Consider the following 23157-nt stretch of genomic DNA (forward strand, 5'->3'; position numbering starts at 1 on the left):
GAGAGACTGGAGAGAAGCCAGTCACATTAAGCTCACAACAGGCAGGTGGTGCCGTTCTACCGGCCTACCCACTGGCAAGCAAAGCGAACCATTATCTCCCTGTCTATCTGTTAGAAAAACAAAACAGACGTTTATTCTGTCTCATGTGAAAATCTCCGGGGACATGAAATCCAGGACCAGCACCACAGCTCTACAGAGAAAGCAGGGGCCCAGGCTCTCTCAACTTTTCCGCAACTCCATCCTTCGCAAATGTACTGATCCAGCTTTTTCCTAAAAATTAAGTAAACAATGGGGCTGCGAAGACTGCCTTTGGCCAGGGGGCATCTGATGGATGCTTACGACTTAGTGCTGCAACCCCAGGGCTGGGAGGCCCTTACGCAAATCTGTTCTTCACCCATCATGCCTGGGGATGTGTCAGCCACCCCGGCTGAGTTTCTTAGTGTGTGTTTCTGGTGTGTATGTGTCTGGGTAAGTGGGAAAACCTACAAGAGGAAGGGATGCAGGCGATGAGCCTGGTCCTCCGAGCCAGGTCCTGCGCTAGCTGCTTCCAGATGGGAATCTCCATCTTTCACAAGAGCACTGACACAGGGGTCTCATTTGTCACCATCAGCTGCATCAGGAAACTCGCTCTGAGAGGATGATGAGAGGATTCAAACCCAGGGCTTGCATCCTCTTGTTGACTCCAAAGGGCTTGCTTTTTTCTCTGGATGACATTTCCTGAATGACTAAACTTAGGAGACTAGGGTACTAGTGGGAAGGCTGTTGAGAGAATTCCTAAAATTCCTTCCTGTTAAAAAGCCCCAAGGATACAACCCCATTGATCGGAAAGGGAGGGTCTAAGAAAGGGCAAAGGATGGATGGGCTACCACACACAGGACGTTCCCTATAAGCTCAAGGATCCAGGTGTGGGCACGAGGCTTCTTGACTTCGAGTGAAGATTTGAGGTGGGCACCCCTGGGGACGAGCAGGGTACGAACGTGTGGGGTTCTGGTTACCTGTGTGTGCGAAGGAGGAAGGCCTTTTCTGCCATAAATGCCAACCAGAGCCGCCTTCCCCAGAGACACATTGAACTTCAGATGCACAGGGTGGTCTATGAAGACCTGGGATCTCCAGAAAGTGCCGGGAGGGATCTTCTGGGAAGCCCGTCGCCCCACATCGATTTCTCCAGAGTCTATAAAACTGTCCTCTGGAAAGAAACCACTGGGCTTTCCTACCAAGACACGGGGGAAGGGAAGACAAAACATCATCATTAGCACAAGGGAAATGAGGGATCAGAGCATCTGAAGGAGCCGGGCTCTGCTTTGCCTCCGACCCCTCTCTGCTCGCTGCTGCCAGCCCCACTCCCTGCCTCCGGACTGCCCCGGGGAGGAGGAAGAACGCCCAGACCTTTTTTCTCCAGTGATGCTCAAATTGTTCTGCTAAAAATATGCATACTTCCAAAGGAGAATGGGTCCTCCCCAAGGACCATCTGTTTACTGCATAATTCTACAGCTTGTTAAGATATATTTTGATCCTAAAAATAATCACTTGCAGCCACATGAGAATAACTGTGTGTGTGTGTGTGTGTGTGTGTGTGTGTGTGTGTGTCTAAAAGCATGCACGCTAAAATAGAAAAGACAGAGGGAACGAGGGGTTGTTCCTAACGTCCCATCTCAGACTGGGTCCCCCAGTGGCGGGAAGCAGGACCCAAGAGGAGGAAGGTATTTTGCAAGCTCACCAGGTCATGTATAAATGGAAGTCGAATCTGAGGCTCGGACGTGTGGATGAGGGTTTGTGTTGAGAGCGGGAGCAGGGCTGGGGAACATGAGGAAGAGGGGACAACTGAACAAAGAAAACATTTCTGGAAAATGCTTCTGTCTCTGATGGAGGGCTCTGAATATCCTTCTTGCCCTAAAGCGGGTCAAGCTGAGGGCTCTGCATATCCATCTTATGGGTCAAGGTAAGGGACTTATTCAAGTTCAGCTGCAAAGATTATGACATACTTGGAAATTCAACCTGGGCCCCCAATCCTGCAGGTTGCTGGAGGTTGAGGGCAGCCAGGAATAAGGTCTCTTGTCCAATTCTGTCATCAATCAGGAGAGTGACAGCTTTCCAGGGGGCACCCCAAGTGGCAGGAAGGAAGGCTGCTTATCAAACTTCCTCTACTTGGTAATTAAACACACTCACATGTGAAAAATATAAACACTAACTTCCTGCCAGACGTCAGCCTTCTGAGGGGGGTGGGGGTGGGGGCAGGCAGGAGGGGAGGACAGGGACACGCAAAGACCACCCTGGGGACGCTGACAAGCCGAGATCAAGCCAACAGACTCCATCCTATTTGTCAGTAGAAAACACCCGCCAGGTAGCCCCGTTCCAAGGTCTGCTGTGTGGTGAGAGATGTTGGAAGAGACACTTCAGAGACTGAGAGAGAACCCATTTGTAAAGAAAACACGTCTGTGGGAACTTTTTATAAAAAAGCATTTGGGGAGTAAGAAATTAAAGTAACTTTTTTTCCCCCTAGCTTTGTAAGATTCCTTACAAAGCACATTTGATGCTGGAATGGAGCTTGGCAGGGCACTGTTGTAGTCATAAAATATTTTACTGTTTGAAATAATAAAATTCAATTTAAATGTTAAACTTCTCCATATGTTATCATTCCCTTATAAACTCCTAAAATCAGGTTTTGAGCTTCGAACCGTTCAACGTTATTTTAATTAAAAATATGCCAACAAAAAAAGTTAAAATGCATGCTCTCCATAAAAGTACCACTAGCATTCTGGCATTAGCATGGGAAAGAGCTTGCATTTTAATTCCTTTATGGAAGGCATGTATGTACCCCAGACTTTTACCTTAAAAATGCAGACACACACAAACCACGGGCACTGTGGTTCAAAGTTCAAAGACAGAAGCCAAATTCACAAAGCATTAAGATGGCAGAGAAGTGCTTTCACATTCTCCCTTATCTGATTTTTGGGTTCCCAACACCACAACCCTTTTATAGTCTGCATAGAATATAGTGTACCCTTTAGCTTGTAGTTCTGCCAGGGAAGCAGAACGAGGAGGGAGCAGGAAACGAGTACAGGATGAGTTCTGAGCTTTTCACCCCTAGAAATTGCACAGAAATAAGCCCAAGACTCCAAATTCCAAGGACTCATTTCCTTTGTGAGTAGGTGGGAGTCAGAGCTGATGGGATTTGGGGATTGTCTGCATTCAAATAATTCCTATGTCTGAGAATAAATCATGAAAACGTCTCCCACATGTTGGCATGTGGCGAGAGAATGCTGCACAGGTCATTTCTCTTTCCGTGAGCCTGTTTTTAGGAGACAATTATTGTATCAGCTACATTCTGTAGCTGCACAGGTCAGGGGCCAGGCCCAGAGACTCTCCAGAGGCCTGCAGGCCCCAGAGGCCTAAGGAAGACGAAATGCACAACGTGAGAGGTGTGCGCTAAGTTGTATTTGGTACAAAATGAGGACTGTGGCCCAGGAGGCAGAATTTCAGAGAGCTCTGAGGAATTGCTCCAAAGAGGTTTGGGGAAGGTCAGTGGACATGAGGTTTTGGTGAAGCGGGAGGCACATGCAAGTGAGAGCACGTGTTGCAGAAAGGTGCCGCTAGTCACGAGGAGCAGGCGTTGCCAGGAAGGATTTGAGTGCTTTTCTAGATACGAGGAGATGCAAGAAATTGCATGGTCTCCTGACCATACCCAACCATCTGAAGACCTGTCCTGCCCGACTTCCCAGAGCCCAGAGTGCCCCACTCCTCATCTCCACGCCCAGCTCTTTCAGGGCTGTTGAGGGTCAGCAGCTGCAGCAGCTCAAGATTCAATCCTCGTAGAGGCAGATGGCCAGGGCCCATCTCTAGCTCCTGGCTCTTAGCTGAGAGGAACGGCAAATAGCACTATTTTCTTCTAGCTCTGCTAGTATTTCACCAAAGCTGGTCGGGAAAAAAAAAAAAATCTTTGGTGTGTATACAATGATATAAAAAATAGTCAATTCTGGTCTAAAGCACACCCCCTACCAGGACCTGGACTTTCTTGGTGGGGTCTGTGATGGTCACACTGGAGCTTAGGTTTATTTCTATTTAATTAATTAATTTTCTTTTTAGGGCCGCACTTGTGGCATATGGAAGTTCTCAGGCTAGGGGTCTAACTGGAACTGTAGCAGACCCCAAAGTTAAAGGGAAACAGTATCTTAAGATATTCATAAGAGGGATACTCTACAATTGGTAGGTACCCCAAAGGCTGAACAAACAGCACAAGGAGCTTAACTCCGAATGTGGGACCCCCCAACAGCACGATGAGGTTCCACGGGCACATTCTACTGGTAACAGTTCTTTTCTTTGCAAAGACATAGATCCAGGCTTCCTATAGCAATGCTGTAGAAATATGCAATCATGTCTATAAAAGAAATTTCTCAACAAATTGCTGAAATGATTGGATAGCTCAGTCAGATAAGGGAGATTTGGAAGAATGGAAATCCCAGGCACTTTCCAAATCGTAGTGTTTATTTTCCCAAACTGAGATTTATGGACATAGGTTCTAGGCTCCTAATCAACCAACATTCTCCCCCTCCCTCCACCTTCTTGATTCTTTTCAGCACAATAACTTTCACAAAGACTTCTTTAGTTTCCTTAGCAACTGTTTGAAATTTATTTGGTTATCAAAATAAGCTGTTCCATTTTGGAGAGGCCAGCTGAGCCTGTGTACAGCAATTTGCATGGTTCAAACTGATGGGCAATTTTGATTTCATTGCAGAAAGAAGAAAATGTTATCCCTAGCCCACCAATTAAACCATCAAAAATGCTTGTTTATTCCATGCTTTCTTCCCCCTTCTCCATTAATGCATAACATAAGTTCTTGTGGCTTTCCTTGGAAAAGCTGCTGTATTTGGTTTCCGTCTCATGACAACCCTGAAATGGTTAGAGCCACTTTGAAAATAGAGTATAAATTGCAGTTTGATGTTATTCTCAAAGACACAATGAACATTTAAAATACTGGGCTCATCGTATGCTTCATTTGCAGAATTAAAAAATATATACCTTTTAAAATATTCAAAAACATCCCAAACTTTGTGGGATCTTTGAGGGGAAAAGGTTAATTAGTTTGGATTTCTGAGATTCTAATAACTAATGTGGAATGGCGTGGGGTCTGAATGGACGATGAGAAGAACTAACATTGGTTGAGTGCTTCTTCACAACTAGTCTTTGAAAAGTAGGTGTCACCAATTCTCGTTCCACAGATGAGGAGACTAAGGCCAAAAGGAGAAGGAATTTCATGGGTTAACAGAGCCAATAAACGGCAGGGCCAGGATTCAAACCTTGGACCCTCCGGCTCCAAGGCCCGTTTAGCCTCTTCCCATCTACCCCATTGCTTTCCCTAACATTGCTGAATGGGGCTCTAATCTTAATTCTGGAATCAGCTCTCCTCTCTGGTACCCTCAGAAGGGACAGAAAATAGGCACTCCCATCGGGGTTAAAGACTGTCCCCCTTGAGATGTGTCTAAGGAACTTGATTTTTAACATCACACTTAAAAACATAAACTGAGTAGACCTTGGTTGGACCAAGGCAAAAGAAATTAAGAACCATGTGGTCTCACATAAACCATAGGGGGCTTTGTCTTTGGTTTTGCCAGACGGACGTAATTTTTGTCACAGTAATCGCTTTTGATGCTGACCACTTTCCAGCATTGCATTGCATTTTAGGGCTTTATAAACAGGATTTCCATTTGCATTAGTAATGACAGATAATCCCTTTAAGCAAAAATACTCCAATTAAAGTAAACCAATAAGCTGAATGCAATTTTATTTTGTCTCTTATCTGCACCTCCTGCTCCCTGGGAAAAACAAAGCAAGATCTAAACAACCCACTAACTAATTTCATTAGAGTGGGAGATTCTAGATAGATCCAACTCCTGTTTAAAGAATGTTTGATGGAGATCATGAAGAGAAAAATACCTTTTGCTAAATGAGATCCTTGAGGGTTAAACATATCTTCCACCTGCCTTTGCGGACACTGATCTAAAGACAGTCTTCTTTTATGTTATGTACCTAAGGCATCTGATACATAAATTGACATGGGACTCATAAGCCAACATGCAGAACCATGGACAGGGCCAACCAGAAAAAAAATTCTAAAAGAACAATCTGGTTAGTCATGTGATGATTCTATTACTAATTTCAAATGCAGACTTCATGAATTAGAATGGACCTTAGAGATAATACAGCTCAATAACCTCCTTTTAAAGAAGAGGAGAGGGAAGCCCACAAAGTCTTTTCAAGGAATTTGCTTAAGGTCATCACAAGTAGCAGCAGTTGGACTTGAACTCAGCGTTCTTGACTCCTATCCCAGAGCCCTTTCCATGGCCCCACTCATGCTCCCTTTGTATGCTGTTAAGAAGCAAAGAAAACAGAAGTTATTCCGTGTTTTAAGTCTTAAAATTTTGTAAAGGAGAAGACTGACTCTGCCCCTCAAAATAGCAAGCACAGGTTCTGATTTGGTTCTGAGGAAAGGGCCTCAGTTCCCTTAAAGATGACCATGGTCAAGAGTTGACTGTGGCCTTCAGGACCACTCAGAGGTCATGAATGGCTCCTCCAGCCAAGCAGGTGCTCCCCTGTTAACCACACTGAGTCCAAGGAGGTAAATCCAGGAAAGGACAGAGAAGCTCAGAAGTCATGACCCAAAGTTAACTTAGAAAGGAGGAAAGGAGATGTAAGCAGTGAAGGCTGGAGGCAGCTGAGACCACTTTGCCTAGTGAGGTAACACCAGAGACAGAGTGTGTCAGCGGAGGAGGAATGGACCCACCATTGAGAATGACAATCAAACTGGCCCACGAGCTCAGACGTGCCTTCCGGTACCAAGTTTTGTGGGTCTGCCACTCTTTGGCTGATAGGGAAAGAATCTGTGTTGACAGCATGTCAGAAAGACCCCCCCTCCCAAGAAATTCAGACCGTGAGTGCATGGAGGTCCCATTCAAGAATGCCCAGCTACAAATGTCACCACCACCTCCATGCTTGGTAGAGAAATACGTGTTTCGTTTCACAATGGGATTTCTTATCCATGTCTCCTTCAGGGTCTATTAACCCTCGAGGCGAGTCAGGGAGGACAACCCGTGGGGACAGCAAGAGCCCTGGGGTCACACAGACCTGGGCTCATGTCCCACATTCCATCATCTACTGGCTACGTGACTCTGGCCACGTCACTCAATCAGTGTGATCCTTAGTTTTTACACCTAGAATGGGTATAATTACACTTACCTCACAGGATCTCTGTGAGGATTAAATGTGAAATGCTCTTGACAGAAAAACAAAAACAAACAAGCCAAAAAAAAAAAAAAACCTTTGAAAACAAACATACTGTACAAGTACTAGTGGCTATTGGTCTTGTGGATGAGGAAACTGGGGCTCCGGAAAATTATGTGACTTGCTCAAGGTCCCATGATTGGAAACTGCCAGAACAGGTGAACTGGTGCTGTCATTAAACGGCAAGGGTCCCAGGGCATTTCCGTCACAGCCCACCCTCTACCCACCTTTCCACACCCCACTCCAGGAGACGCCCATTCATCCCATGAGCTTGCCCCGGAAGGCTCATCATGATCCCACCAATCAAAGACAGCCACCCAGCAGCGTGAAAGCCCGTGATCCTTCCCTCGAGGCGTGGGATGGGACGCTGCGGAGCACCATGAGCCCTGCCCAAGCCCCGCCATGAGCTCACAGTGACAAGGAACTGCAATGAGGACACAGGTGGCCTGGCAGCCGGCGTGGAGTGCAGAGGGATGGAGGAAGCATCAGAGCATGGAGCTGTGAGTCAGGCACATGGCGCGCAGAATGGAGGTCTCCTCGGTTCAAAGGCAGACACAGAGGACTCACGACACGGACAACACAGCAACCCTACCTTCTGTGGCTCCTTTGCCTTTCCTGTCAGGGATCTCTAACCCAGTGCCCCCTGAGGGATACAGGGAGACGTCGGTTGGCACAGGCCAACTGCTGGCTGTGTCCTCCGTGATCTCATACATCTGCCCCTCCAGCGGCTGCAGGTGCCAGTTTAGGCCAAACAGGTGCATGGCTGTGGTGAGCAATGAGAAAAGTCATCTGTTTCTGCAGGAGGCGGAAATGGAACTCCCAAGCCATAGGGGAGGGCGGGGTGGGGTGGGGAACACAGGAATTCAGTTCAGTTCAGTTCATTAAAGAGCCCCTGAAGAGAGCTCTTGCTGCACTGAGCTATACGTAAGGGACTGGGGCGCAGAGATGATCAAGGCATGGCCTCTGCCCTTGAGGGCTTACAGTCTAGTCGAGTGGGGAGAGGGGCAGGGGTGGGGGAATTTCAGGTCTCGGATTTTTGCTTTGGAAGACAAATAACCATCCAGAGGGAAAAACTGCATTGTGTATCACAAACGGTTAATTTCCTTGATGTAACAATACCTCCTACAAATCATAAGCAAGTCCAATAACCCAAGTAGGAAAACAGACCAGGGGATGGGAACGGTTTACAGAATAAGATATGCAACCGGCTCTTGGTCACACGAAAAGACTCTAGACATCCCTCGGAGTAGAAGAAATGTAAGTTGAAATACTATTTTTCACATATGCTTTGGCAGAGATCAAAAATGGTTGAAAATATGCAGTATTGGAAGAGAGCAGGAAATAACTCATACTCTGCTGGCATGAGCCTAAGCTGGTACAAGCCCTGTAGAGGGCAATTTGACAAAAGCTATCAAATTTAAAACACACATACCCTTTACTCTGGAACTTGGAGATTCCAATTCTCCTCCAGGATATGCTCACACACACACACACATACACACATTAAATGATATATATAAAAGGTTATTCACTGTAGCATTGTTTGTGATAGCAAAATAGGAGAAACCAATCTATCAATAAGGGCTAGATAAGCTGTATTTATATACTGTACACAGCCATAAAAAAGGGTGAGGAAGCTCTTTGTTTCTGTTTCTCTGGAAGGAAAATTGAAACATGCAGAACAGTGTATCTGATACATTACCTTCGGGTAAAATTAAAACTCCTGCATATGTAGAGAATATTTCTTAACAGATATGAAAGGCACTGATAATCGTGGCTGTACCCTCTGAAGGAAGGCGATGGTGAGGGTCTGGGATAGGAGCACAATTTGCTGCTCTTTGCGTATCTGTCATACCTTTTGATTTTGTGCAACTTTGTGATTTTGTCATGTACATTGGCCGTGATCGTACAGTGCTTAGTCTTCTGCGTTGTGATTCATGTGCCTGCATTTCTGTTTTAAAAATATTTTTCCAAGGTGATAACTGCTCAATAGCCTTGTGCAACAGTCTAGAAGTGACCATCAGACACCAAAGAATGGACAAGGTCCCCTGCAATACAGAACGCTTCAAAGTCTTGGAAGCGTTTTCCAAAAAGGTCTGCCATTTAGCAGAAAATGTGGCTGCTTAAATCCCACTGAGGATTCAAGACTTGAGCTTATCCATGGTCCATACTTACCTCTTCTGGGACACGTTCCCTGACTCGCCACACACAGAGTTAAGGACCCCAGGCCCAGACTCCCCCAGCATCCTGCATGTAGCATCACTCCTTAGTTCAGCTGATGGACATTTTCTAAAAGCCCACTCTGCACCAGGACCCATGGCTGATGCGGAGGCCCAGAAAGGAGTCAGACACCCCCTGCCTCCATGAGCTCCCAGTCAAGTAAGGAGACAGGCAAGGAACAAAGTCTGTTCAGAAGGACTAGAAGGCCCAGAGGAGAGGGGGCTGACCCACCCAGACGGCCAGAGGAACATGGGAAGGGTCGACAGAGGTCTGAAGGCCCATCGTAATTATGTTTACTGAGGACCAACTGTGCACCAGGCTGCATTCTGGCTAATTTGCATTCATCACATCTAATCCCACATAGCCCTGCTGGACCCAGTTTACAGATGGGCATGTTTAACTAATGCAGTGCTAGTGAAAATTATGACAATTATCAAACTCTGATTGCTTGAGTGCTTACCACGTGCCAGGCATTGTGCTAAGACCCCTAAATACAAGATGTCCCTTAATTCTCACCACCATCCTAAAAGGTGGTGATCCCATTTTGCCAACAAAGGAACTAAGACACAAAGACCCGAATGAACATTTGGAAGGTGAAATGGCTGAGAAGTGGCAGAGTCTAGGCTAGAATCCCAAAGGTGTAGGCTCTCCCCACTGCTCCATGCTGCCTCCCACCAGCCTTAGCAAGGCAGGTGGGTGTTAAAAAGATATCCACCCATACACATCAAGCAGCCTCCAAGGCTTCTATGTGTCTTTTTAGGTAGCAACATAGGCTTCGGTGAAGCAGCCAGAAAGGTGTGGCCCCAGTTGGTGGAAGGGGTTACCGATGGGGCTCTTGAGGGACTGTGTGACTGCCTTCAGGACACCAAAAAAACAGCATAGGGGAGACAGGACCACAGCACATCCTTCTGACTCCTGGTCCAAACACAAGTCAAGGAACACACACAAGTCTGGCTAAACCAGGAGCGTGTCTGCTGGTAACAGAAATGCCAGCTTTGCCTCCTCTGCTTCCTCTTTGGTTACCATGGTGCAGGGGAAAGTGTGCTGGACAAGGGGGCAAGGAAGCGGCTTTCGAATCCTAACTGCCACTTCCTAACTACAGCGGTCTTATCTGGGAAGTGGGGATAAAAGTATTTCAAAGGATTATTGTATCGTATGAGATAATATATGGCACAGTGCTTTGTAAACTGTACATAAGTGTGATTATTTAAGAACCATTATATATCATACCACTGATAGTACTGATAAAAGAAGAGCCAAGCTTTAAAGAGCACTTTTTAGGTGTTGGGAACTAAACGAGGTGCTGAACACTGCTCCTGACTGTCTCTGTGTAGCTGTCAATGATAATAAAATTAACGGGCCTGTTAGAAGTGAATACACTGCTATTTCCAAGGCTGAATTAGCTCCTATTTCTGCTTACCTTCTTACCATTTTAATCCATATATTGGCAGCTCCAAAGGTAACGGGGAAATTGTTTGAACTGCGGACAACTCAGATATACGCAGTTAAATGAACAGCGCCTCTTTCCCTGTTAGAATCAATTATCTCATCTAAGTGTGCAAAAGAGCTGTCTTGTTAAAAGGTCAGGAGAATTAACTAATCCCAGGATGAAGAGAACTCTCACAGCTTTGTGAAGAGAAACATTTTTATTGTCAAAGCTTTCTCTTATTTTTAACAAGAGGCAAAAGCAAGTTCTTGCTTTAAAAAAAATATGCGGCAGGGGAAGAAGAGCCAGTGGAAAGGGTTCCAGGTGAAAATGGTCCCCAGATCTGATGTCCCAGGGAGGGTCATGAGGGCAGGGCGCATGGTGTCATTCCTGCCTCAGCTTTGACCCCCAGGGAATCAAAGAGGCCCACGCAGCTGGGAGGCTGGCGGGTCTCTCTGTGACCTGTGGAAGATGGGCTCCTGGGAAAGCCATGTCCTGGATCCAACTCACACTTGGACTCTCTCAGGAGCTTCCTTCATCCACAAATAATCCTGGAGGCTGGTGGATAGAGAAGGGAGTATGCGGCTGTTATGGGCTTCAAGGCCCCTTCAGGGACGGTAAACCCAACAGCCTCTGGCCATGTCTCATTGTAATGCCCCTTCCCTCACCTTGACCAGCCTGGACTGCTCACTCCCCGCGAGAGAAGGAATGTCACCCATTCCTCACCCGGCCTCTATGTAACCTGCTCCTCATGCAAATAAGGTATCCTGCCCAAGACCAGTCAGAAGATCAAATATGCTCTGTACAAGATCAAACAACACTCGGCCCTTATGCACGGCATGGGGGGCTGGGGCAGGAGAAACTGGGTCTCAACTCAGGTCTACTTTGTGGGGGTACAAAAACAATTGGAGGAGTTCCCGTCATGGTGCAGTGGTTAACGAATCTGACTAGGAACCATGAGGTTGTGGGTTCGATCCCTGCCCTTGCTCAGTGGGTTCAGGATCTGGCGTTGCCATGAGCTGTGGTGTAGAGGTTGCAGATGCGGCTCGGATCCTGAGTTGCTGTGGCTCTGGTGTAGGCCGGAGGCTACAGCTCCAATTAGACCCCTAGCCTGGGAACCTCCATATGCCGTGGGAACAGCCCAAGAAATGGCAAAAGACAAAAAAATAAATAAATAAAATAAAAAATAAAAACAATTGGAGTTGGGCCCTCTTTTAACCTGTGTGCAGGTGAGCTCTTTCTCTCTCTCTCTGAAAATGCACTTTTGCTTTAATAAATGTGTAAAGGTCCACTGCTCCAGTGCTTTGCTCTGGCGAGACGGGCCTGAGGAAACTGTAAACCTATCAGGGTCACTAAGATTGGGCTGAGAAACGGCCCCCTGGAAGGTGAGATTTAAGGAGGAGTAGGAGGATGCTCAGTCCGAGATGTGAGCTTTGTGGGACTTCAAGGCCTCTTCAAGGAGTCAGAACTCAAAGCCTCTGGCCAAGCCCAGAATTTCCAGACCATTACCACCGCCCCACCCTTCTCCTTGTAATGCCCCCTCCCCCACCCTGAGCAACCCGGCCTACTCCTTCTTGCCCCCTGCTCGGAAAGGGGGATGGCCCCCTCCTCGCCCCGCCCCTACGGGGACCTTATGTGCCCCCAACCAACCAGCCAATATAGCGTAACACCCTCTTTCCCTAACTACTTGGCAGGTCAGCGCGTGTATCTATCGTTAGGACCCTCCTCTCTCCCTGGGCTGTAAAAACAGACGTGACCACGTGCTCGGGGCTGGGTCTCCCTGATCATCAGGAAGCCGCCCCGTCTTTCTCTTTGCCTTGCCATGCTGGAAAATCCTTTCTCCGACCTCCGTGCGCAGACCAAAACAAAGTCCCACCAGGAATGTTGTCGTAAAGCCAAAATAAAAGGGACCCTGAATGGGTGACACAGTCTTAAACAGCAATCATGCTGGGGCCCCCCACTTCTTCTACTGTATGGTTTGGTGGGCGGTCAGTTTCCTAGTTCTGGGTTCTGGGTGATGGAAAGAGAGAAGGAGGGCAAATGGTTTGCTCTGCTCTCCTCTTCCCAAAGGACACAAGGCCGACTGAGTCGGAGACGGTCCAAAGACAATATTAAGCTCAAGCAACCACTCCTCTGGGTCCTTAGATAATAATCAAAGTAACAACAGTAACTCAAAACCTGGTATAATTTGCGTGCTACATGCCACATGCTTAATTTATATTATTCAACTTAATCCTCATGTAAAGCGAGGCTGAAAAAAACATGAGTGGAGAATGAGTGCAATGGAAGTGAAGAGACACTGTGGGTAAGAGTAAGTCACCTAACACCACAGAGCTGGTGTAAGTTTGGGGCACGTTTCAAACTCAGGAGGCTGGGTTCCCTGGCCAAGCTTCCTCTTTTACATATTTTACTTTAAATACAAGGTAAAACATGGGTGCTATAAAGCCACCAGCAAATAAAGGTTGAAATGAATGTCTGGGGGTTGCAGCGGTGATAATAAATATTTCTGGCCCCGTAGTAACCCTCATTTAAAGCTGTCGATAGCAGTAAATTCATGCTATTCAGATGACTTGAAAATAACTGCTATGGATCCCCCCAAAAGCTAAGAAGCAGCGATGGTCCCCTCCAGCCTGCTTTAAGAGCAGACCCCTGAAACAATGTACATTATAAGCATCGTGACCCATTTCCAGAGGAAGTAATGGTGACCACCAATGTACATCACGGGACTGTCTAAATTACACCCTGCGGTGTGTGTTTATAACTGTGCAAAACTCTCCCACGAACATTGAAAGTGACCTAAATAAGAAACCTGATATCGGTGCTCCCTTTAAACTAGTTCCTAATTCAATGAAAAGGTGAAAAGATGCTACAGAGTTCAGGAAAAGGCTGTGGAAAGGCAGTCAGTTCACAGGATCACCCACACGGAAATGTTAATGATTTCGAAAAGCCAAGAGCTGCATGGAGGAAGCGTCTTACTCCCTCAGCTCTGGTCAATCTGATCCCTGGGCTGACATTTTCAAGTCGCCTTTTCTGCTTAGCAAGACAGGAGAGAAGGCTATAAGAAAGTGCAAGCTCCCATCGTGACATTTTTTAAGGAAAATGCTCAATAGATGTTCAGACATTGAAGGCTGCCCCAAGCACCCAGCCAGCAGGAGGCAATTAACAAGGTCATGCAAGGGTCACTGAGGTAAACAGAGGAGTTTCCACTGTCACATGCGTGGCTCGGTTCCCAAAACTGAAGGCACAAACCCACTTGCATCTGTAAATCAGCAGCTCCAAGTAGTGACCAGAGATGGTCATAGCCTCAACAGTATTTAAGTGGCATTTTGAGTCTCAAAAGGCAGCAAGAATCAGCCCAGCTTTTCTGTTTTATATTTGTGCGCAATTGTTTGTTTTTAAATGACATCATTTCTGTAAACTGTAAGTCACTGGAGTTCTTTGACCTGTGGTCCTCTAATGTGGAAAGCAGAAAACAAAAAGGCAAAACAATGGTAACAACAACAGAAGGACAGCCTTTCATTCCCCAGGTTCTATTGCTGGTTGTGCCACAAAGTCAGAACAGTCAAAAGTTCCACATGCAAGAAAGGGGAACCCTCCTGCACTGTTGGTGGGAATGGAAACTGGCACAGCCACTGTGGAGAACAGTTTGGAGATACCTTAGAAATCTATACATAGAACTTCCATATGACCCCGCAATCCCACTCTTGGGCATCTATCCGGACAAAACTCTACTTAAAAGAGACACGTGCACCCGCATGTTCATTGCAGCACTAGTCACAATAGCCAGGACATGGAAACAACCCAAATGTCCATCGACAGAGGATTGGATTCGGAAGATGTGATATATATATACAATGGAATACTACTCAGTCATAAAAAAGAATGACATCATGCCATTTGCAGCAACATGGATGGAACTAGAGAATCTCAAACTGAGTGAAATGAGCCAGAAAGACAAAGACAAATACCATATGATATCACTTATAACTGGAATCTAATATCCAGCACAAATGAACATCTCCTCAGAAAAGAAAATCATGGACTTGGAGAAGAGACTTGTGGCTGCCTGATGGGAGGGGGAGGGAGTGGGAGGGATCGGGAGCTTGGGCTTATCAGACACAACTTAGAATAGATTTACAAGGAGATCCTGCTGAATAGCATTAAGAACTTTGTCTAGATACTCATGTTGCAACAGAAGAAAGGGTGGGGGAAAAAATATTGTAATGTATACATGTAAGGATAACTTGACCCCCTTGCTGTACAGTGGGAAAATAAATAAATAAATAAATAAATAAATAAAAGGCATAAGGGGGAAAAAAAAAAGACAAAAAAAGTTCCACACGCAGAAGCCACAGGCACAGAGATGTATACTGCAGTGTATGCATTAGAGAATTGGAAGCAACCTAAATATCTTCAAGGAGGAGGATGACTGAGCTAAATTCTGATACAGACACTGGATGGAATGCAAAGTAGTCGTCATAAAAAAAATAACTGACAACCAGCAATGAGGCCAAACACTTACCATATAAGGATAAGGGGGGAAAAAGGGGAGGACGCAAAATTGCATAATTTTGCTGACTGTCCCCCTGTTAAACCAAGTACACATATGAAAAAAAAAAATCTAGCAAGATATGTACAAATGACATCGGACTTTGAATTACAGTGATACGATGATTGATCAATTTTCTTCACTCACTTGCATGCTGTTTACATTAAAAAGGAAGTCGCACAGCTTCGCCCTGGGAGCAAGATGTAAAAAAGGACAACAGAGCAGAGGCCTGGGATCCACGTGTCAAGACACTCAGGCCCGGGGAGTGACATACGTCATTTCCTTGAGTCCTTCCAGAAACCAGGAGAAAAGCATCAGTATTCCCATCTCACAGATGAAGAAAGTGGAGGCTCAGACAGGCTGTGTGACCTGCCCAAAGATACGCCTCAAGATACCTCCCAGAAGGGAAGGGACAAAGTCACTTTTGAACCCAGATCTGACCAGTTCCAAAGTCCAGGCTCGCCTCCTGGTACCTCAGGCTGCTGAGGAGTTAATGCCTGAAATGAAACTGAAATTTAAAAAAACTTAAGGCAAAGCTTCTTCTGAAAGAAGTCTGTTACAGGGCCTTGATCTTAGGGAGGACGCACAGGGTCCCCACCCTTTAGGATCCCGACTGCCACAGGCACGGCTGACCCCCAACGATCGAAATGCGCAAAGGGACCTGTTCTTTGGCAGAGTGGGTCCTCAAGGTCACGTCTATCCGAGCACTCAGAGCCAGGTCATTTACGAGTTTTGGGACTTGGGGCAAACTATGTAGCCTCTCTGAACCTGTTTCTTTATCTGTAAAATAGATAGGCCTATTTGTCTCCAAGGATTAAATGAAACAATGCATGTAGTTGGCTTAAAACTGTGCTTGGCACACAGTAGGGGCAGAATAAATGGCAGCTGTCATCATCCTTATCATCTTGCTACGATGATCTTCCCCATTCCTGGGCCCACGGAATGACCTGCTGAAGCCGCCTCTGTTCATGACCTTTCCCTTCCCTTCACATATTCCCCACAGCACACACCCCTGTCATGGCAGCTGCCAATTTCTTGGAGCTGAGGGTCCTCTTCTTATCCTGCTCCCGACGGCTGACAGAACTTGGGCACAGGAACCAGAGGTATTTGCCCAACGGATAAAATAGTTTTTAAAACAGAATCGCTATAAAGCAGCCTGACAGGATCCCACTGGTGACTGACTACGTGGGGCTAATTTTAAATCAAGCAAATGTATTGCCTTTCTTCCTGTCTCTGGATAAACCTGACTGCAACAATCAGGGTTACTGTCTCTCACCCCCAAATTAAGTGTTTTCTGGAGAATGGACTCTGGCACAGTTAATCATTTCTCTTCTCCCCAATGCTGTGGGGAAAGGAGGCCTTTCAGCAAGGATTTGCTGGCAGCTGCTCAATATTTCTGTAAAAAAAGGGGGCGAGCACGAGAGGTGGTGGGGGGAGAGGCACCCCCACCATCAACGCAGAGGAGAAAGATCAATTGAACTGGAGAGCACTGAAAACTGGTGACACGGCAAGTTGCGCGGGAACAGGGCTGGAATCTAATTTGTGCAGAACGGGGCAAACCGCTCTTATTGCAGTGATGGAATCAGAGCGCTGTCTTTTCTGGACGCCTTTCACCTGACGGACCCTCCGCAGGCCTCTTCTGTGCATGACGGGTCCAGGGGCTGGCCACCTCCGCCACCCCTTCGCTGACCTCCACCCAGGACTCCGACCCCTCCCCGCTCTTCCCCCAAGACCAGGCTGGCTCCAGACACAAGACAGCAGGGGCAGGATGTCCGGTGGCGCCCAGCACAGCCTTTGCCACCCGACAGCCCTGCATCCTCTCCCTGGTTCTCATGTGCATCCTTACGTGGCTTGGTTCACGTTATTTAACTCTTCTGAGCCTCAGTTTCCTTGTCTAGAAAATGCTGACGATAATGCCGAGCTCCAAGGAACGGCTTTGACGATGAAAGGAAGGAATATGTTTTATGAGCGGATGGTGCTGCGCGGTGTTTACTGGAAGGTACTTGCAGAGGGCAGCCTTCCAGGCGGCAGCACCGTCCTCCTCCTCCTCATACTGTACCGTGAGGTTTTCCCTGAGCCAGGGAAGAGATTTCCCGGAGGAGGTGAGAGGTCTGAGCTTCTGCGCTGGGGGCCGGGGGTGGGTGTGGAGGGGAGGGGGTGAGGGAGGTTGCTGTGACTGAACTGAAGGCACAGGGACCTTGCCTCTCAGTCCCAGGGCAGGTGAGACTCCGGCTGGACTGGGGCGTTGGGGGCGGAACCTAGAACCCCGCTGAGCCCAAGTCTCCGGGCTTGTGGTTTGCAGTTCTTTCTGCTGAGTGATCCTGTCATCAGGTCACGGTGGAAAATCCTGTAAGAGCAGCTGCCCTCGTGGCTTGCTCCTCCGTCAGCCCCGGCCCCCCCAGGCTAAAGGAGACAGCTTCGTGGGCCTAAAGCAATGGGAATGAGCCCGCAGGACAGGCCATGGGCCACCACCAGGAGGATGGGGAGGGGCAGGGGGCTTTCCTCTCATCTCCGTCCCCCAGCACCGGGCCCACAGCAGCGAAGAAGAAAAAGAGGAAAGAGTGCGACATAATCAGGATGACTCTCAGAACAATAATAGCTCCCACGTACTAAACACTGCGCTCCGTGCAAGATGCAGAGCTGGAGGGCACACCTTCACCGTGTCATTTAGTCCCCCAGCGTTTGAAGGAAAATAAGCCCATCTCATGGATGAGGACCTCAGGCACCGTGACAAAGCAGATGTGATTCCCCTGATTTTGGGTCTTTAGAAAACCGAGGCTCCAGAACCACGCATCCCTGAGCCCCTCACCTGGCAACGCCAAGACCCGAACCCAGGTCGGGTCACTCCCCATCCTGAGCTTGTCTCACGCTGCTGTCAGGCCACAAGGCAAGCTTCCAGGCAGTTCTGATCACAACAGCTCACAGCTTCTCATTAGATCACTGAGCAAACCAGCAAGGAAGTGACTCCACGCAGAGGAAGGGCTTAAAGCCAGCGGAAGGCCTGCCTTCTCTCTTCCTGTTCAAGGCCTCGCTGATAAGCCAGGGAGTGAAGACACCCCAGGGTCCCCAGCCTGTCCCACTGCTCTGCTGGCAGGTGCAGCCAGCCCTGCCTGGGGAAGCTGGGAAAGTGCCTGTCATTCCGCGGGAGGGCGGCACGCTGGCCTAGAACTCTGCTCGGTTGAATTTTCTGCGCAGTGCTTGCACCCAAGCACCCAGACTATTCACAGGGCTCCCCAAAGGATTTCTATAAAAGGGGTCTCAACTGAGCCAAGGACCAGCCTCTCCCATGTGAGGCCTCGTCCCTACCTTCCTGTACCAACCATCCAATGGGGCTGAAGGAAACATGCGTTTGGTTATGCGAGGGAGCTCCTGAAGGAGAAAGGGCCAGTTGCTGGGTTCTAGCTCTGCAGCTACTAGAAAACATCTTGTTGGAGTTCTCGCTGTGGCTCAGCAGAAACAAATCTGATTAGTATCCAGGAGGACGTGGGTTCGATCCCAGGCCTCGCTCAGTGCATCAAGGATCCAGTGTTGCCCTGAGCTGTGGCATAAGTTGCAGACATGGGTCGGTTCCCCTGCGGCTGTGGCTGTGGCGTAGGCTGGCAGCTGTAGCTCCGATTCAACCCCTAGCCTGGAAACTTCCAGATGCTGCAAGTGCAGCCCTAAAAAGCAAAAAAAAAAAAAAAAAAGGGAGAAGAGTCTTGTCACAGGGCTCTGGGGAGGCGCCCTCCCATTTCCTGGTTTCTTTCCTTCTGCAAATCAACCACGTAACATTTTGTTTTCGAGGATCAAAGTCAATTAGGAGGTGGTCCCCACCGTACCTCTAAATGGAGCTTTAATTTGTGTCTATATCATTAGGATAGGCCTTTACCCTCTGGAACAGTCACCTGAGCGGGAAGAGTGCGGGCAGACGGCTTAACGCAAGAAACGAGGGACTGCACACTTCTTTACAATGACAAGCGTTGGGAACGAGCACCTTCAACTCTCCGGAGCAGAGCGCGCGCTGGCCGCCCCCCCCCACCCCCGGCGTCTTCCAGTTCCTTGGGAACCACACTACCTTGTCTTGCTTCTCTGCCCTTTGTGTGCACAGAGCTGGGCGCTCAAAACATATGCGTCCTCCGATATGCAGGGAATTCCTGAACTTCAGTTGGGAGCCGAAGGCCGCGCAGAGCTCCAGGCACCGTGGTGATGGCAAGGACAATGGTCACTGTCCACAACAGAGCCAAGCCCTGCGCGAAGTGCCGGACAAACCCACCATCACTGAAGCCTGACACAGCCCCGGGAGGCAGGTGCTATCACGAGCCTCATTCGCAGGATCAGGAAACTAAGACTCAAAGAGGCCTGACGACGTGCCCAAGACCACACGTGTAATAAGAGGCAGAGGGTCACTGCCGAGCGGAGCTGGATCCAGATGGAGCTGGATCTGTCTCTGGTGACTCTGCACACTGCCTTTTCGGATTAGATGCCAAAACCGTGGAAATGACAAATGTGGAAAACGGAAAAGGAAACCTCATAATTATACGGCCCTGGCCTTCCCGTTCCTATTTTGTTGGTGATATTTTCCTGAGGCCAGAAATGTGAGCGTGTGAAACGCTTGTGGAGCACGGTACCTGCCCCTCCTCGTGGCAGGAGTCTCGGTCTGTGTGGGTTTCTTGAACACACCTGTCCGTGCAGCCTCTAGGCGTTGTTGACGCAACGCCTCTCCGTGGAATGGCCTTTCCAATTTTAAAAATCATTCTCCCCTCCTTCCAGGCCTACTTCAAACCTCACCTCTTCCGTGAGAGTTTCCACCGTGACTCCTCGCTCCCTCCCCGGGTCCTGACCTTTACGTCAGCCCCTCTCTGATGCACACGGCCCTGACAGCACATGGCCAGGTGCTTCCTGTCCCTCGTTGGTCCTGCGGTCCACCAGTGGAGCAGACCTGTAGAGACAGCTGGGCTTCCAGCCCTGGCCCTTAACCAGCGACAGCCACAGATAAGTCACTTAGCCACTCCGACCCTCGGTTTTGCCATCTATAGAAAGAGAAATAATACAAAACCATCTCCTGGGTTCTTACAAGCATTAAATTTAAGGAAAGCTGTTTTTTTGTATGTTTTCTTGTTTTTGTTTTTCATGTTAGGGCAGCACTTGCAGCATATGAAAGTTCCCAAACTAGAGGTCGAATTGGAGCTGTAGCTGCTGGCCTATGACATGGCCACGGCAATGCCAGATCCATCCAGAAGCACCTGTGCCCTATGCCGCAGCTTGTGGCAACGCCACATCCTTAACCCACTGAGTGAGGCCAGGGATTACACTCGCATCCTCATGGACTCTATGTCGAGTTCTAAACCTGCCAAGCCACCACAGGAACTCCCAAGGAGAGTTCTTCATAAAGTGAACTGAAAATATTAGACATTATAATTATGTTACTTAAAAGTTAATCAATGGAACTATGTCTAGATACTCACGTTGCAACAGAACAAAGGGTGGGGAAAAAATGTATACATGTAAGGATAACTTGATCCCCTTGCTGTACAGTGGGAAAATTAAAAAAAAAAAAAAAAAGTTAATCAGTGAAAGAAAGAACACCACAAGTTTAATACACAGACTAATGCAAAGATTTACAAGTGTAACTTCCAACGCAGCCCCAGCCTGACACGTTTAGGGGTATGTACAGTACAATCTAATGGACTTAATGAAAAGTTAGGAGACATAAACAACCAATTGCAAAAGAAGAGTTCCCAGTTTTCAGGTAAAGAAAAATGCCACTTCTCCTAAAATTCTCATTTAGTCTTTACTACCCCCGAGTCCACCTCCTCTCAAATGCCCTTTCTGCAAGCGTAGCAGGAGCAGTCGTGTGTGTGCTCACATACACAGAGAACCTCACGCCAAGACACTCACGGGAGCCCAATGAGTCTGTCTCCTGCAAAATTCTACAGGTGGCCTGAGTGCTGACCCTTAGGACAGTGTGGTGAAACCCAGGCCACAGCACAATTACCGATACTGGCATTTTTTCTCTTCCCCCACTGGAGGCTGTGAATGAAATCTAGCTCCAGGCTCAAACGCATGATAAATCTAGCTGCCTGCCATACACTGGCGGGAAAGGCTTCCTCCAAAACAAACTGTTACACTGGTGACAATCTAATGCCACACGAAGCCTGGAGAACAGCAGAATCTGATAGTATGAGGGGCTTATGCTCAAAAAGCAATGGGTGTCAAGGTCCCCTGACGTCATCTGGGCCTCCTTTGCTCGCTGATCCTGAAGCACTGAGGGTGCAAACCGCAGCTCCAGGCAGTACCAGGGGGACGCAGCCACCCTGGCACCGTGCATGGCCCACAGCAGCAGGATGCTGACTTTTCTTCCATAAGAAAATAAGGTAATTTCTCTCTTTAGCAAGGAGCTCCCTGCATCCTCTCAGCAGTTCAGATCAGGTGTACCGTCCCAGCCCTACCCCAGTGATGGGACTCCGAGAGCACAGTGGGGGCAGGTAGGCCCTGGGACAAATCCTGCCCCTGACACCCACTGGTGATGGGGCCTTGGACAACTGACTTAACCTCCTCAGGCCTCAGTTCCTCATCTCTGGAATGGAAACAAAAATAGAATGGTACCTAGTACATGGTTGGAGTCTGACAAATATCTGTTGGATAGGTAGGACTGCTGAGAAGATTAAACGAGAAATACATGTAATACTCAGAACGTGCCTGGCATGCGGTTAGCACTCAACACACGTGAGCTGCCAGCTCCGTTAGATCAGGTTGGGTCATGCGAATGCAGAGCAGGGGTAGAGGGGAGCTGTGGACAGGCAAAGCCCCCTTGCTTGCTCTGAGAGTCCGGTACGGAGCACAGCGGCAGAGGAAGGGATTGGAGGTGGGTTCTAAGAGCCAGTGTGGTCTGTGTAAGGAACACAGGACTTGGGATCAGAAAATGCGGCTTCTAGGCCCAGCTCTATTACTGCCAAGCCACTCCACGTGAACATGTACTTTAACTGCCTTGGGCCTCAGTTTCCACATTTGGGGCTTGCAGGACGAGGAAACGCTGTGGTGATCCCCTGCAGTGCAGAGGACGGAAGGGTTGGAAAGGCCTCAGGTGAAGGCCAGGGATTTCTTATGCATCCACCCGGCAGAGCCTGTGTTCTAAGGGGAAGGGCAGTTGGCATCTTCCCGCAGTCACTGTGGTTTCTGCAGTTCTACATTCAAAAGCCCGAGAGACGGGCCCGCGGCAGGTCCAATGCACAAATGGATATTTTAATGCACAGTTTTCTGACACAGGTGCCAAAAAGAGCCAACACATCTACCTACTGTCCTTTGCCTTTGGTTAGAGGGTTCCATCTTCCAGAGAGGCACTCCTAGCTTCTCTTTCAATATCTTACTTGATGTACAAGGCTCAATGCCTTTGGGAAATTTTATCTGATCTTCCTGGTTGGAATGAATTGCTCTATTCTTTGAGCTCCCATAGGGATAAGGTTCAAACCCCAGGAACATGCTTTTATCATCTGTCTACTATTGCCTTCAGCTTCTTACACATCTGGCTCTCCAAGAAACCACAGACGACTCGAAGCAGTGATGCTAGTTTTTCTGGCTCTGTCTGTCCCTGTACCCTGGGACACAACCTAGCAGACAGGCTCTGGGACGGCTCCCCACTGTCTCAAACCTGAGCTTGGGAGACCTCCCTCTACTTAACCCCAGGTTACCTGAAATCCCTGCACCTGCC

At 48.1% G+C, this 23157-nt stretch overlaps 1 protein-coding gene across 1 annotated transcript in view; it reads right to left on the reverse strand.

Moving 5' to 3' along the window:
* The window catches only part of TENM4 (teneurin transmembrane protein 4), a 410796-nt gene that overhangs the window by 195638 nt on the left and 192001 nt on the right, over window positions 1-23157 (reverse strand). The window contains exons 6-7 of the mRNA XM_047751949.1: window positions 7868-8038; window positions 996-1210 (exon numbers count right to left, since the gene is read on the reverse strand). Coding sequence (XP_047607905.1) covers window positions 996-1210; window positions 7868-8038 — 386 coding nt within the window. The remainder of the gene's footprint in view (window positions 1-995; window positions 1211-7867; window positions 8039-23157) is intronic.

This window comes from Phacochoerus africanus, chromosome 11, assembly GCF_016906955.1.
Source record: "Phacochoerus africanus isolate WHEZ1 chromosome 11, ROS_Pafr_v1, whole genome shotgun sequence".
Taxonomy (NCBI): Eukaryota; Metazoa; Chordata; class Mammalia; order Artiodactyla; family Suidae; genus Phacochoerus; species Phacochoerus africanus.